Here is a 16120-nt window from a genome sequence, read left to right on the forward strand (position 1 = left end):
TCCCTCTACTTGCTGAGCCGCCAACTCTGTCACATACTGTAGTGTACACTGCCCTTGCTGTACGGGTTGTGTGTGTGTGTGTGTGTGTGTGTGTGTGTGTGTTTGTGTGTGTGTGTGTGTGTGTGTAGTACTGTAGCTGCTGCGCTAGTGAGCCAATCACACGTTGCACTAAAGCAAAGAACGCTTGCGGTGATTTTAGCTGCAAGCAAACTTAAGCCATACAAATAGTCTTTTCTGTTCTAGATCTGTGTCGAAAAAGGATCGAATGCAGGTATCGTTTTACTAGAGACGTTTCGATACTCGGTAATTTGACTGGGTTTCGCTCGAGTATGGATACCCAGCCCTTCATTGTCCACTCCCTACATTGATAAATATTACAGCCTGTTATGTTGCTACTAGCTATTACATTTGCCATAATGGGTGAAAGAAAACCAATGCTTCAATGCAGCAATGCATCTTGGGAGGTTCATGCAATACTGCCGAACACGTACAGAACTGAATAGCCGTGCTCACCTGTGCCCTGCTCACCTGTGCCCTGCTCACCTGTGCCTCTTCTGTGCCCTGCTCACCTGTGCCCTGCTCACCTGTGCCTCTTCTGTGCCCTGCTCGTCCTATCACACTCCAGTGAATCTCAAGTGCACACCTGACTCAGAGGGAAAACATCTAAATCTGCTCTCCACTTGACTACAGGGTCACCGGACACCCATGCAGGTCCGCCCCTCTCCTCTTCTCTCCTCTCCGCGCCGATGGGCCCTGCCTGTTGGAACAGTCCTCTCCTGCCCAGACGATGTGGGTCAGCAGTGTAGGTGATGTCATGTCAGGAGGATTGGGTTGAGCCCTGCCTGCGTGAGGAGGGCCAAGCAGAGGAGAGCGCAGGGCTGGAGGCACCAGGAGGGGACGAGGACGAGGACGAGGACCGGGCAACAGGAGAAGACCCTCGCTCCGCTAAGCACAGTGACGGCACCCAGGGAGGGACACGGGAAGGCGGAGGTGGGTAGCACTCAAGTACATTTACTCAGTTACATGTATTTGAGTATTTTATTTTATTTGATGAATTGTACTTGTAGTTTTTTACTGAATATGTTTTACTTTTACTCAAGTACATTAAATAAAATGGATGTACTTTTATTCAGTTACCTCGGGCCATTAATAGGTAGAGTAGCGAGTAGTGTGTGTACACCCCCCCCCAGTCTGCAACTTGATGAGTCTATTTGAAAGGCAATGAGACATGCACACACACACACACACACACACACACAGAGGGAGAGAGATGAACACACACACACACACACGCAGAGGGAGCGAGATGAATACACACACGCATACACACACACGCAGAGGGAGAGAGATGAACACACACACACACAGGGAGAGAGGTGAGCACACACACCTACACACCTACACACACACACACACACACACACACACACACACACACACACACACACACACACACACACACACACACACACACACACACACACACACACACACACACACACACACACAAGCTCCAGTCTGTAGTTCAGGCCAAAAGAAAAAACGATTCAGACCAGAGGAAGTTCCATGATATCCTATCAATCACGACACATGATGACGTGATTGGAGAAACTAGTGGATGTGCCCGCCTTCAGCAGATGTACCCACCTTATATCCGTTGGGAACTATTGGACTCTGATTGGACTAATGAGCGGATGTCCCGCCTAAAGGCTCATTAGTCCAATCAGAGCTGATTATTTTCACTGGAGTTTCCCTTTCCATCTTGACCGAGTTTCCCCTGCAGTTAGTACAGACGGCGGTGGGAGCCAACGCCTCTGTTTGAAGAGACTTTTAAGAAACTGTACTTCTACTTGAGTAAATATTATTATAAAGTAACTGTACTTCTACTTGAGTAAATATTATTATAAAGTAACTGTACTTCTACTTGAGTAAATATTATTATAAAGTAACTGTACTTCTAGTTCGAGTAGCATTTGTGTTGACTCTACCCACCACTGCATGGGAAGCAGGGCTGCAGCAGGTCCAGGAGGACGAGGTGCAGAGGAGAGTCAACCAGAGCCAAGATGGAGGGCCAGAGCCAAGATGGAGGGCCAGAGCCAAGATGGAGGGCCAGGTGTGTGTAGGGACAGGTGGGACGGCCTTTCTGTTTTTCATGATCCAACCACCACCCAACACAACTCAGCTTGATCTGTGATCACAATACAATGACCAAATACAATTCTGGCAAACAATTCTGGGTGCGTGCTTGTGTGTGTGTGTGTGTGTGTGTGTGTGTGTGTGTGTGTGTGTGTGTGTGTCAGGCCTGTGCCTGGTGAAGTGCCCCATCAGGAGGTCCTTCCCCAGGGGGCTGGTGGCTCGCTCCTGCCCAGACAGGGAGAGGGAGCAGCAGGGAGAGGACCCCCGGGGCCCTGGGCCCTTCTATTTCTTTGGAGGAGCCAATGGGGCTGCGATGTGAGTCCAAGTCATGTCCATGTCCATGTCATCAGGTCATCAGGTCATCAGGTCATCAGGTCATCAGGTCATCAGGTCGTCAGGTTGTCAGGTTGTCAGATAGGATTTTTCATTCCATATTTGAAAAAGGTGATTGAATCCTCCAAAATGTTTCTCTTTTGCAAACACTTTACTTGAGGGTGCATATGACAACTGACATGATACTGTCATAACCATGACATGACACCTGTCATGAACATGAAGGAGCTGTTATGAATGCTTATGACTGTTGTCATTAAGTGTCATTCCGTAAATGATGTTGTTGTTAATCCAAAGTTGACATTGTTTGAGATGACTTCGTTATGACAACTTGACATAACCAACACAACATAACCTGTCATAAACATGACATGTCATTAAGTGCAATTTTCAAATGAGTTTATAATGGTGCCATTAATATTTTCCTTGACCTTACACTGTTAAATATGTTTAACATGTTATAACTGTGTCATGTCATCATGTGTCATGACACTGTTAAATACGTTTATAACTGTGTCATGTCATCAAGTGTCATTACACTGTTAAATATGTGTATAACTGTGTCATGAGTGTTTTCCTTGACCTCCACTTGGCCTTACTGTGACAGCTTTAGGACCTGTTCTGTCCTTTAGAGTGACAAGTTTCTGTAAGATCTCTTCTGTCCTTTAGAGTGAGACGTTTCTGTAAGATCTCTTCTGTCCTTTAGAGTGAGACGTTTCTGTAAGATATCTTCTGTCCTTTAGAGTGAGACGTTTCTGTAAGATATCTTATGTCCTTTAGAGTGAGACGTTTCTGTAAGATCTCTTCTGTCCTTTAGAGTGAGACGTTTCTGTAAGATATCTTCTGTCCTTTAGAGTGAGACGTTTCTGTAAGATATCTTATGTCCTTTAGAGTGAGACGTTTCTGTAAGATCTCTTCTGTCCTTTAGAGTGAGACGTTTCTGTAAGATATCTTCTGTCCTTTAGAGTGAGACGTTTCTGTAAGATATCTTCTGTCCTTTAGAGTGAGACGTTTCTGTAAGATATCTTCTGTCCTTTAGAGTGAGCAGTTACTGTGAGAGCAGAGGCTGGAAGAGGATTCACAACAAGCACAGGGAGGACTTCAAACTCAAGTGGTGTGAGACCAAGTCAGCAGCCAGCTACTACCACTTCAGAGAAGGTACTCAGTAATGCTATACATTATACCCACCCCACAATTATTATACTAATTACAGTACACAATCCGGATACTGTATGTACTACTATATTTAATACACTGTGCATTACAACTATAATTACGTAGCCTAAGGTACTGCTGGTTAAAAGAAAGGTGGATCTTTAACATCTGCACTGCAAAATATTGATTCATGATACACTTATAGAGCTAAATGAAAGATTGCGTGATTGAATAAGAGGTTTGTTACATCCCCTCCATGGTGAGTCCAGGTGAACAGCTGGTGTACCAGATACCCAACAACAAGGTGCTCACCACCAAGATCGGCCTCCTCAGCAGTCTGAGAGAATATGAGCGAGTCAGTAGTAAAGTCAACCACGGCCGAGGACTGAGGTGAGACTGTGTGACTGACTTGCACTGACTTTTTGTCCTGATACATATAGGTTGTGCATATAAAAAAAAGAAAATAATTCCCATTATTTGTTTGTTTATTTGTTTATTTGTTTGTATCCCCATGAGTTGTTACCGAGGTAACAGCTACTCTTCCCGGGGTCCACCAGTATGTATGCTGCATATATGTGAAAGAATGTGTATCAGGGTGGGAATTTCCTTGTTTTATGGCCGTGGCCATTTGACCTTCGGCGTTGTGTATTTTTTAGGGCACAAGGCCACATGGTAAATGTCATGACAGGGCACAAAGGCCATTGCTCTATTGACATCGTGAAGAGCGATTTTTCTGAAATGTGTCTTAAAATGAGCCAATTACACATCCTTTGTACAGGGCAAGGATGCGTATACTTTTATGTAAAAAAAGATAAAAGTATACACATAGTTTCACATATCACATATATGCATACATTAATACAATTACAATAATCTAATCAACTCCCCCCCACACACACAAAACATTATAATAATAAAATAAAAACATAACACTACAAAACAAAACAAAACAAAATCAAACACACATTCAAACCACATAAAACTCTCTCTCTCTAGGCTACATATGACCATAATTTACAAAATACTTGCAAATTTAACAAATTAATTAAGTATGGCAACCTATTCCAATGGGAATAGTTTTTTCCATTGCATCGGTTCTAGGTTGAGGCATTATGACCCCTTCTCACTTGTCTTCTCAAAAGCAAAACATTGTAACATGGGGGTCTATGGGGAATGACTACCTTTTGCAAGCAGCCTCAAGTGGCCAATCGAGGAACTACAGTTTTTTGTACTTCCGTGTTACTTTTGTTTTAATGATGTGACCTGCTTTCATGCACGCGTTGTACTGTAGTAAAGAACCATAGATACCATAGACTCAAATTACACCCCCAATCTACTGCACACATACAGGTCTCTCACATACAGGTCTCTCACATACAGGTCTCTCACATACAGGTCTCTCACATACAGGTCTCTCACATACAGGTCTCTCACGTACAGGTCTCTCACATACAGGTCTCTACAGGTCTCTCACATACAGGTCTCTCACATACAGGTCTCTCACATACAGGTCTCTCACATACAGGTCTCTACAGGTCTCTCACATACAGGTCTCTCACATACAGGTCTCTCACATACAGGTCTCTCACATACAGGTCTCTCACATACAGGCCTCTACAGGTCTCTCACATACAGGTCTCTCACATACAGGCCTCTACAGGTCTCTCACATACAGGTCTCTCACATACAGGCCTCTACAGGTCTCTCACATACAGGTCTCTCACATACAGGCCTCTACAGGTCTCTCACATACAGGTCTCTCACATACAGGTCTCTCACATACAGGTCTCTCACATACAGGTCTCTACAGGTCTCTCACATACAGGTCTCTCACATACAGGTCTCTCACATACAGGTCTCTCACATACAGGCCTCTACAGGTCTCTCACATACAGGTCTCTCACATACAGGCCTCTACAGGTCTCTCACATACAGGTCTCTCACATACAGGTCTCTCACATACAGGCCTCTACAGGTCTCTCACATACAGGTCTCTCACATACAGGTCTCTCACATACAGGCCTCTACAGGTCTCTCACATACAGGTCTCTCACATACAGGCCTCTACAGGTCTCTCACATACAGGTCTCTCACATACAGGTCTCTCACATACAGGCCTCTCACATTAGGGCTGTCACTTTTCATTCGAAATTCGAATGCAACTTCGAATGTGGGGGAGGGGTTCGTGTTCGATATGTAAATTGACTGTTCGTTTTTTTTTTTTTTTTTTTTTATGAACCAAAATTAACCAACTGCTGCTTGCTGGTAATGTTAATCCCATGTCAGAAAAAGTCTCCAGATTTGTCGCGTTAGTCTCTTCTGAGAAAGATTGTCTCCAGGGTCTGAAAAGTTGTCTTGAGTTGGATGCAGCCAAGTTTGTGAGGCAGTGTTGTGACTGTGAGCATCCAAGCTAACATGTCGGGCTGATGCCCGGTGGCCTGGACTGGGGGGGGGAAAAAAAAAAAAAAAAAAATTTAATTAACCAAAAAACTTCGAATATATTCGAACGAATTTCGGGCAATTAACACATTCACTGCCAGCCGTTTTTTTTTTTACTGTAGGTAGCTTCTGCCAACGGGTTTTTTTGGTGATTCTGGCTCATCTTTCAACAGCCGAGGATTATTTTCTGCTAAGATTTTGTGAACACAAAATATCTCAAAAGAACTAATAGAATGTGTGCTTTCTCTGTCTAAAAGAGTTAGTTTGTAGAGTTAGTAGTTATGTAGGCATTAGCACTTGAATACAGCATGGTTTCAGCGTCTGAAAATTTAAGCTGAGAAAAATGCCTTTTTGTGAAATTCGATAGAACAGTCACTTTAACCATTCATTTTTGGCATCAGTAAGACGTCAGACATCTAAACAATAGTTTTGAACAGTAATTTCCTCCATAACAGCAGGAAACCCCCCTCTCCTTCAAACTCCTCCCTCCATGTGTGTTCTCCTCCTGCCTCCCTGGCTCTGCAGCGGGCGTGTCACAAGCGAGTTGCTGCTGCTGCTGTGCCTGTCTGCTGGCGGCCGCTCTTTGGGCGAGTCTGGATGGGCTCGCTCGTTTCTTGGGGTTTCGGTTGAGAGCTTTGATGAAGCTTTTGCGATTCTGGTCTTATTTATGCTGCATGTTTCAAAGTGTGTTCCACCCGTAATCTATTATGCAAATTTGCAATCCCCCACCGCCAGCTCCCTGCGCGAAAGCGAAAGCGTTTTCGCCAATCCATTTTCATGAGAATGGCTTCCTCACGCGGCTGTTTTTGCTTGGCTTTCTCTCGTCTGGAGAGCACTGTCGCCACTTAGTGGGTCGGTAAAATAGATTATACACATTCAATACCTCCCATATTTTAATATGAGATGTAAAAGGGGTTGATCGACGTCCCACCGTCAAAAAAAAAAAAAAAAATTTAAGACGAGATATCTCGTCAACGGCAGTGAATGTGTTAAAGTTTGTTCGAACTTTATTTTGGGAAAAAGTGACAGCCCTATCTCACATACAGGCCTCTCACATACAGGTCTCTCACATACAGGTCTTTCACATACAGGTCTCTCACATACAGGTCTCTCACATACAGGTCTTTCACATACAGGTCTCTCACATACAGGCCTCTACAGGTCTCTCACATACAGGTCTCTCACATACAGGTCTCTCACATACAGGTCTTTCACATACAGGTCTCTCACATACAGGTCTCTCACATACAGGTCTCTCACATACAGGTCTCTCACATACAGACCTCTACAGGTCTCTCACATACAGGTCTCTCACATACAGGTCTCTCACATACAGGCCTCTACAGGTCTCTCACATACAGGTCTCTCACATACAGGTCTTTCACATACAGGTCTTTCACATACAGGTCTCTCACATACAGGTCTCTCACATACAGGCCTCTACAGGTCTCTCACATACAGGCCTCTCACATACAGGTCTCTCACATACAGGTCTCTCACATACAGGTCTCTCACATACAGGTCTCTCACATACAGGTCTCTCACATACAGGCCTCTACAGGTCTCTCACATACAGGCCTCTACAGGTCTCTCACATACAGGTCTCTCACATACAGGTCTCTCACATACAGGTCTCTCACATACAGGTCTCTCACATACAGGCCTCTCACATACAGGTCTCTCACATACAGGTCTCTCACATATAGGTCTCTCACATACAGGTCTCTCACATACAGGTCTCTCACATACAGGTCTCTCACATACAGGTCTCTCACATACAGGTCTTTCACATACAGGTCTCTCACATACAGGCCTCTACAGGTCTCTCACATACAGGTCTCTCACATACAGGTCTTTCACATACAGGCCTCTACAGGTCTCTCACATACAGGTCTCTCACATACAGGTCTCTCACATACAGGTATCTCACATACAGGTCTTTCACATACAGGTCTCTCACATACAGGCCTCTCACATACAGGCCTGGCCTCACTACAGCAACACAACAGCATCTCTCCGAGACTGTTGGAGGCCATATTTTGATCATCCTGTACTTATTGTACTCTACAGGAGGCTGAGAATGGAGGAGTTCATTCCCGCTACCTTCCGCATGGATGTAAGGGAAGAGAGGGAGGCTTTTTTTGCACATCAGGAAGGTAAAAATGCCCACACAGCATTGCCAGCCGTCCCCTAAAGGCCTAAACATGGTCGTCCGTCCACCTCGAATTGGAGCCGTCTCGCCGTCTGGCGGCGCCAGCGAGCCCTACATGCTAGGACGCCACTACGCCCTCCCTCCTCCCACCCTCCCTCCTCCTGTGGAAGCTCCGTGGGAAAATGGCGGAGATTGTGTGCCAGGCAGTCTGAATGAAATTTAATGTAACGTTCCCAATTCTATGTATTAAATTCTAAAAAACGACCCTCAACATTTGGGAAGGCTAAGCCACACAACTAGTTCGTTATAATCTAACATCATGCTTTGAAAGGCGACTTTACGACGATGAGCCAGGGCAACGGCCAATCACAACTCTCCTGCAGCTGACGTCACGCACGTATCGTCGCCGTGAAGTCACATTTTCAAGCAGCCCCCGGGGCCCCCTTCCCGTAGGACGCCGCTCCACCCGCCGTCCTACGGGGAGGGCGGGGCGAGGCTCTGACGGACGACCATGTTTAGGCCTTAAACCAACTACCGTAAAACTTCCATTAATAGCCGGGGCGTTTATTTACAAATTATGTAGCCAGACCCTCGCCTGGCATCTATATGGGACCTGTATTTCATTCTTTTTGCACAAGAATCTTGCTCAGGAAAGATTGGAAATAGTATCAAATTGTTTATTTAAACCAGTATGAATATTACTTGGATAAAAAATACAGTATCTGGTTTGACCGTGCCACCTGCTATTTGGTGTGTTTTTCAGTACAGCAAAGCCCCCCACAAATGATCCACGGTAAAACAGCGCTACACTTCTCGTCAGTGGCGTAACGTCATTGCCATGGGCCCCGGTGCAAATATTTGCTCTGGGCCCTACCGAACAATTATATTGTTATAGAAAATATGGACTCACTCATCATTTTTTTCGTCAGGCAGATTGTTAGCTGTCTATTGTGCGTCAGGACCCCCGAAGGGTAAACAAGAGGGCCGGCTACGCTACATGAAGGGATATTGCTCCTCTCTTGCTCCAACTCCATACTGTATATGGTCAATGATGTCACCAGATCAGGTCATCAATATATAAAATAAAATGATAAAAAAATCCAAACGGGGATGCTTGTTTTTGCCAATGAACTCTTCATATTAGGGATGCACCGATCGATCGGCACGTGACCGGAAATGGCCGATTTTCACGTGATCGGCCTCGATCGGTGATCTGTTCCGGTCACTCTAAATAGCCGATTCTGTGAGCCGATTTTCACAAGACGTGCGCGCACCCCAAAGCACCGAGACAGGCACCCAGCCACCACACCACACACGCCAGCATACCTTCCTCGTTGTGGATTTTTTTCACCGTCAGTGAAGTAGACAAAGCTCGCAGTTTGTCACACATGCAAGTCGAAAATAAGCCGTGGAGACAGAGATGCGGCCGAGTCCCGCTCGGCTGGAGTCCAGTCAGAGCGGCTCGCTTCACCTCACTGGCCCCTCTCTCCCCGGGAAGCGGTGCTCCAGCAACCCGCCACCGCGCACAGCCGGCTTGGCGAGGTAAACGCGAGCATTGTGTCCAGTATGATAACCATTCCCCGACCTGCTTTTCCATTCCACATCAGCGCTGCTGCCTCAGCCTGTCAAGTCATGTTGTAACGTGACGTGGATACAGGAGAGACTATTTGTTTCGTATTGCAAATAGAACGACATGAGAACGACGGACATAATAATAAAAATGCATCGGACTCACAAGTGTGCAACGTTTTCTGTGCGTGACGATATTTTTTCGGATGGCAGATAAAAATACGCATACCAAACTTCGGACTGTGTGTAAACTCCGCCTGATATTCAGACTGAAGATCGTTACTGTAACTCATAAACTCATTTCCCCTCTACTCAAGAGGACTGGTCTGGAGCCAGTCTATAAACTCCTTGTCCATGGATCATTTTGATGTTCTGTTGCACCTGTTTTCTTTTGGAAAAGTAAATGCATGATAGCTGTGGGATATAGGCTATTGGATTTAATTAAATTTTTGTATTCATTGTATTGGCACAAAAAAGCTCTGTCCAGTAGCCTAACCTGGAACAGTTTTATTTTGAGTGTTTGAGTGAGAAGGTCCTACTTCATGCAAATGATAAGAATTGTTTATTTGTTTATTTGGATCCCCATTAGATGTAAGAATTGTTCTATGAATCTTAATTTTTAAACAAAGTTACAAAAACGTTTGTGTAAGCTGTCAATTGTTGTTTTTAGAAAAAAAAATCGGAATCGGCAAAAATCGGTATCGGCAAGTCAGACTATTCAAAAATCGGAAATCGGAATCGGCCAAGAAAATGGCAATCGGTGCATCCCTACTTCATATACACTGAAAAAACGGGAACTTGCCTCTCACAGATATACTAAACTCGATCTCATGTGTTCAATGTGATTAATTAATGTTTGAGCTTGGAACATGATTGTACTCCTTCAAGGTAAGGTTAAGCTAATTCATTTCCTTTGCAAGCAATTTGATCATCTTTTGATAAAATGTTTGAATCTCTTTCAACATAAACTTGGCAGTAAAAAATTAAGGTCAAGCTGATTAGATTCACCTGGAACCCATTTGATCACTATGTGCTGAACTGTTTCAATCACATTGGCAAGTTTGAAATTAAGCTTAAACTGATTAGATTCACCTGAAAGACTTTTGATCATCTCTTGATGAACTGTTCAAATCACATTACACTTCAACCAAAAGTAATCAAGCAGAGCCTTATTGAATGCGCATGCGCATTTGCACGAGACAGATCTGGTTCCGGTTTTAGCAGCGTGGTGCACTGGGAAGAGCAGGTGGCTGGCGGCATTTTTGGAGCTTGAGTTGCACATATCTTGGTTGCAAGGTAAGTTTGCCTGTTTAATTCGATTTGTGATAATAATGGGGCCATATTATGTGCGATGTGATACTTGTTGATATGTTACTTTTCATATTTTAATCACATAAACTCGATGTAGCACAGCCATGGCCCACGGCTCAGTCAAGTGGTCCACGCTGCCACGCACGCCGCCAATTCACTGTTAAGCTGTCTAGTCTTCGGGCACTGTCAGTCCACTCTCGTGTCAGTCCACTCTGGTGTGGGCCGTCTGTAGCCTACCGTACCGTGTGTAGCTTCCGCTGTGGAAGCGCTAATTTAGCCTGTGAAAGGGCCTGCAATGTGCGTCCATTGCGCGAGCGTTCTCTACGTGCCCTAGTGCTTACTCACTCAAACACACACATACACACACACACATACACCACGTGTAGAGGGAGAGAGAAAGAGTGCACAATGGATGCACTGCAGCGCCATTTCACAGGCCAAATTAGCTCTTCCACACACGCATGCACGCACACACACGTCTCGCCGGGTGCAGAGGGTATCCCCCACTGCATCGGCCTGGCTCGAGGCCGCGTCCGTCCGTCACGTCACGTCTCTCTCTCCCCCCGGGGAGAGGTTGCGTGGCGGCGGGCGCGCATTGAGCATCTCTGACTCTGGATGGCCAATCCGACCGGACGCTGCGGTCCCTCCCCGTGGCCTTGCTTGACACGGGGCGGCTGGGGCTGTCTGGCACACAGTGTGTGTGTGTGAGTGATCAGAGAGACAGACATCTCAAATACAAAGGGTTAGTCTGCTGTAAGTTATTTCATAGTATCTCTCTCTCTCACTCACTCACTCACACACTCTCACACACACACACACACACACACACACACACACACACACACACACACACAAATTCTGTCTAAATTCAGATGGTTGTTTTAATATCAGACATTGTGTCTGTTCATTTATAGGGTGACCCAGACAGACTGTTTTATCAGGCAGAAACGGTAGGCTTCCTGTTACTCATATAGATTTGTGGGTCTGTGTGCATTTTGATAGTTGCTGATATCACTGTTAATATTTTAATCACAAAGTCATGGTGATGTCATTTTTTAAAATATAAGGTCAAGTCAAGTCAAGTCAAGTCAAATTTTATTTATATAGCACCTTTCATACACAAAGGCAATTCAAGGTGCTTTACAAAAAAATAATCGAAAAAACAAGCAGCAAAGCAATGCACATATAAAAAACACATAAAAAACACAGCCGACAGTTTTAGTTAAAATATATACTCAAATTAACAAACATGAAACATTATTTCTGTTTTAAATAAGTTACAAGGCACTCTTCAGTATTATTATTACATGTACAGTCCATTTGTTGGAAATGTACAGGAAAAATCTTTTTAAAATTACAGGCCGAGAGAGGCAGTAGTTTAGTAGCAGTTAAAAGCAAGAGTAAACATAAAGGTCTTTAGCTTGGATTTAAAAATAGGCAGAGTAGGGGCAGATCTAATGTGTTCAGGGAGTTTGTTCCAGTTATGAGAGGCATAGTGGGAGAACGCGGCTTCACCATGTTTAGATTTGGTCCTTGGGACAATTAGTAGACCAGTGCCTGAAGATCTCAGGGATCTGGATGGTTCATAGTGTAGAAGCATTTCAGAGATGTAGTGTGGGCCTGACCCGTTGAGAGATTTGTAAACTATTAGCAGAATTTTAAAGTCTATTCTAAGATTTACTGGCAGCCAATGCAGGGATTTGAGAACTGGTGTAATGTGTTCAGCTTTCTTGGTTCTTGTTAGAACTCTAGCAGCCGCATTCTGAATGAGCTGAAGTTGTTTAACAGCTTTTTTGGGAAGACCATTGAAAAGACTGTTGCAGTAGTCTAGCCTGCTAGAAATGAAAGCATGAATTAGTTTTTCAAGATCTTGTTTCACATAAGCTGAACATCCTGTTCAGTTTATTTCATTAATGTTTCGACCAAACAATCTATCAAATTCTTATTCAATACTGTGCTGAACCAGCTCGCTGTGTGGAAATCCCCGCATCTCACACCAAAGGCAATAGCTCCGCCTCAAGTCACATGAGCACCGAGGTCAGCTAGAATACCCCTGAGCATGAAAGAATACGCCCATTGACTACAAACTCAAATATGATTGGTTGAGTCAATTGTCAATCGACACATATGCTTTCATTCATTGGTCAGTGAATTCTATCAGATTCTATCAATATCTTCTATCCCTTGGATAGAAGATATTCTCCCCAGACACTAGTCCGTAGAAAATATCTGATTGGTTGAAATGCTTTCCCAGCAGAAACCACTCAAATGTGGCCTGCATGTACAAAAAACAAGTTTTAACACTATACAATCACAGATAAGACCCACATAGATACATTTTTTTATTATTATTATTATTATTATTATTATTATTATTATTTTATTTTTTTTCAATCTGAGAATTCATGGTATTCTCAGAATACCTTTAAGGCTCTGACACGTCCCCACTGCTCTCCAAATGCAAAATGTTCATTTAACAGAATAACGTTTCGGTCCAGAGACCTTCATCAGATTCTTCTGAATGTGTTGTGTGTTGAAATAAGTCTGATATGAATCAGACATGGCCCAATGTGACTGTAATCTTAAGTGGACACATGGGATATTGCCTCTCGTGAGTCGCACATGATTGAAAATGCTGTGTGTGTGTCCTCGCCCATTTCCAGAGGCTGTACTCTGCTGATTGGCTGACTGCAGCGTGTCTCGCTCCCGTTCCAACCATATGAAGGCTTTATTCAAACACCGTAAGTCCAATTTTGTTCAAAATGCCTCCTGAAATTCATCTCCCAATGCACAGAAGATTCTTTATCCAAACAGTGCTATTTTCAAAATCAAGTTGTCTCCAAATAACACATCTTGAATTAAGATGATAATTAATTTTATTTTAGGGGGGGGGGGGGGGATCCTTGGATGCAGCCCGTTTATTTGATAGGCTATTTATTTTGCTTTCACAAACTTGTGTGAAAACATTCCAGCAAAAAAGTTGCACTTTACATTCCAAGTGCAATGTAAATGCAGCCTTAGGTGCACATACAACGCAGGGATTGTTCCGCTACCATTTTTTCTGGCCGGCCAATGGAGCAACATTCCAGAATTCCGGCCTTATAGAATATTTACTGGCCCAGTCAAAATGTAGCCTATTGAAAAAAGAGAGATGTAGCCTAATCATTTCGTAAATACATAACATATTATTGCATAACTTTTAGCAAACAAAATCTTTATTTTAAATAAAAAAAAATTTTTTAAATAATTATCTAACTATTCAGTGCTGCACACCACTCCTTATAGAATTAATTAATTGGGTTCGGGTTTGCAGACTCATTAAGATTAATAAATAAAACACAAAAAAACAAAAGCTATTATCCAGTCGTCCAACAAATGTATTTTATTATAGTGAATGAACTCATCACAAACTTTGGACAGGAGCCAGCTGGTTTTGTCTGTTTGATGTTATTGACTGTAAAGATGAAAGCCAGATTATTGCCAATTCTGGCAGTAGCAGAGGTTGAGGATTGCTCTTGGAGGAGGAGAGGTAGGAGGAGTGAAAAGATGAGCAGCACGCTTTTCCTCCAAATGTTCAACTTTTTTCAGCTTTAAACGCCTAGAGCGCTCTGTCAAAAAAACTAGATGCCACCAGCGTTTAAAAGCCAGGTGTGTTCCTTGAAAGAGGAGTGTGCTAAGCGGGTCCTTACATAGAGAATGATTTGCAGAAAGACGCTGGCAGCTCCAAAACCGCATTGTATGTGCACAGCCCCGCTTAAAAATATTTAGAAATTTGGGTCAGAGAGACACAATATCATCATCAAATGGTGCCATGGCACGAGTCCGATACCTCACGAGTCCGACACCTCACGAGTCCGAAAAAAGAGGCTAACTTCCCCCAGACCCTAACCCAAAACCTAACCTCTCCCACCCCCACGCCTAAACCTAACCTCCCCCAGACCCTAACCCAAAACCTAACCTCTCCCACCCCCACGCCTAAACCTAACCTCCCCCAGACCCTAACCCAAAACCATGAGGTGTCGGACTCGTGAGGTATCGGACTCGTGAGGTATCGGACTAGGGGGCAGTCCCCCATCAAATGGGGGTCTGTGGCCCTAATGCATAGACCTGCTAAATTAAATCCTAATATGGAAATGGTTGAGAATTACTGTACAAGTGACCTTAAATACTCGGGCTGTGAATTTTCACTGGCCTCGCAATTAGATTATGATTCACCTGTCAACAGTTTGATTCTACGATTCATCATGATGCCTTTTGATTTTGTATGTTGTTACAGATAACCATCCCACACACTCCCTCCCTCAGGCTCATTTGTTTTGGTGAGTATATTTTTTGTTTGTTCATATAATCAAAGATTATATTCCAATGGAAAGTACCATAAACCCTGATAAATTAGACACACCAGTATATAAGACAGTCTATTTTGGGGGGTCTTCCACCTGTAAAAAAGGTTTCCTCTAGCTAATTATTTATAAACACGTTTTATAGAACTTATTCTGCAGCTGTCAATCGTTAATATAGAAGTTCCTTGCTGTTAACTAATGCTAATTTAGTGACAGCCTAGGTTTCAACAGTGCTATACATTACGAAGCTTGCCAGTGTTGGTGTGGTCTATTAGTTTCCGATATATCGTGCATCCCTATTAATACCTGAGCAGCCATGGTTTGGGTGTCAATGACAATCATTCAACTACAGTAAATGTTTAGGCGTATGCATTTGAAACAGGCATTTACAAATGTGTAGAGTAGGCTACATTTAGCCAATAATAGTTTTAGTTATGAGATAGGCTATACCCCATTTTCAAACCCTATCCTGTAGAAATTTGTGCCACAAATATCCACCCATCAGATGTGAGGTTCATCATGAATCACCAGACTAATAAGCGTATCATCTGTTGCTTGGTCAGATGGCCTCTAGAGGGCGGCTTTGGCTAAGATATGTGTTTCCCATACATAATATAAAAAACTGATCGCTTAGCCTAATTCACATCCCACACAAATCAGACGTTTTCTTATTGTGTATATA

At 43.6% G+C, this 16120-nt stretch overlaps 1 protein-coding gene across 1 annotated transcript in view; it reads left to right on the forward strand.

Annotated features, from left to right (window-relative positions):
* Positions 1–2015: 2015 nt before the first annotated feature.
* The window catches only part of ttll10 (tubulin tyrosine ligase-like family, member 10), a gene marked incomplete at its 3' end in the record, with an annotated part of 48649 nt that continues 34544 nt past the window's right edge, over positions 2016–16120 (forward strand). Inside the window, exons 1-5 of the mRNA XM_083639222.1 lie at positions 2016–2129; positions 2301–2451; positions 3509–3627; positions 3894–4014; positions 8134–8219. Of these exons, the coding sequence (XP_083495348.1) occupies positions 2102–2129; positions 2301–2451; positions 3509–3627; positions 3894–4014; positions 8134–8219 (505 nt within the window). The 5' untranslated portion in view covers positions 2016–2101. The remainder of the gene's footprint in view (positions 2130–2300; positions 2452–3508; positions 3628–3893; positions 4015–8133; positions 8220–16120) is intronic.

The sequence above is a fragment of the Poromitra crassiceps genome, assembly GCF_964638095.1.
Source record: "Poromitra crassiceps genome assembly, chromosome: 6".
NCBI lineage: Eukaryota > Metazoa > Chordata > Actinopteri > Beryciformes > Melamphaidae > Poromitra > Poromitra crassiceps.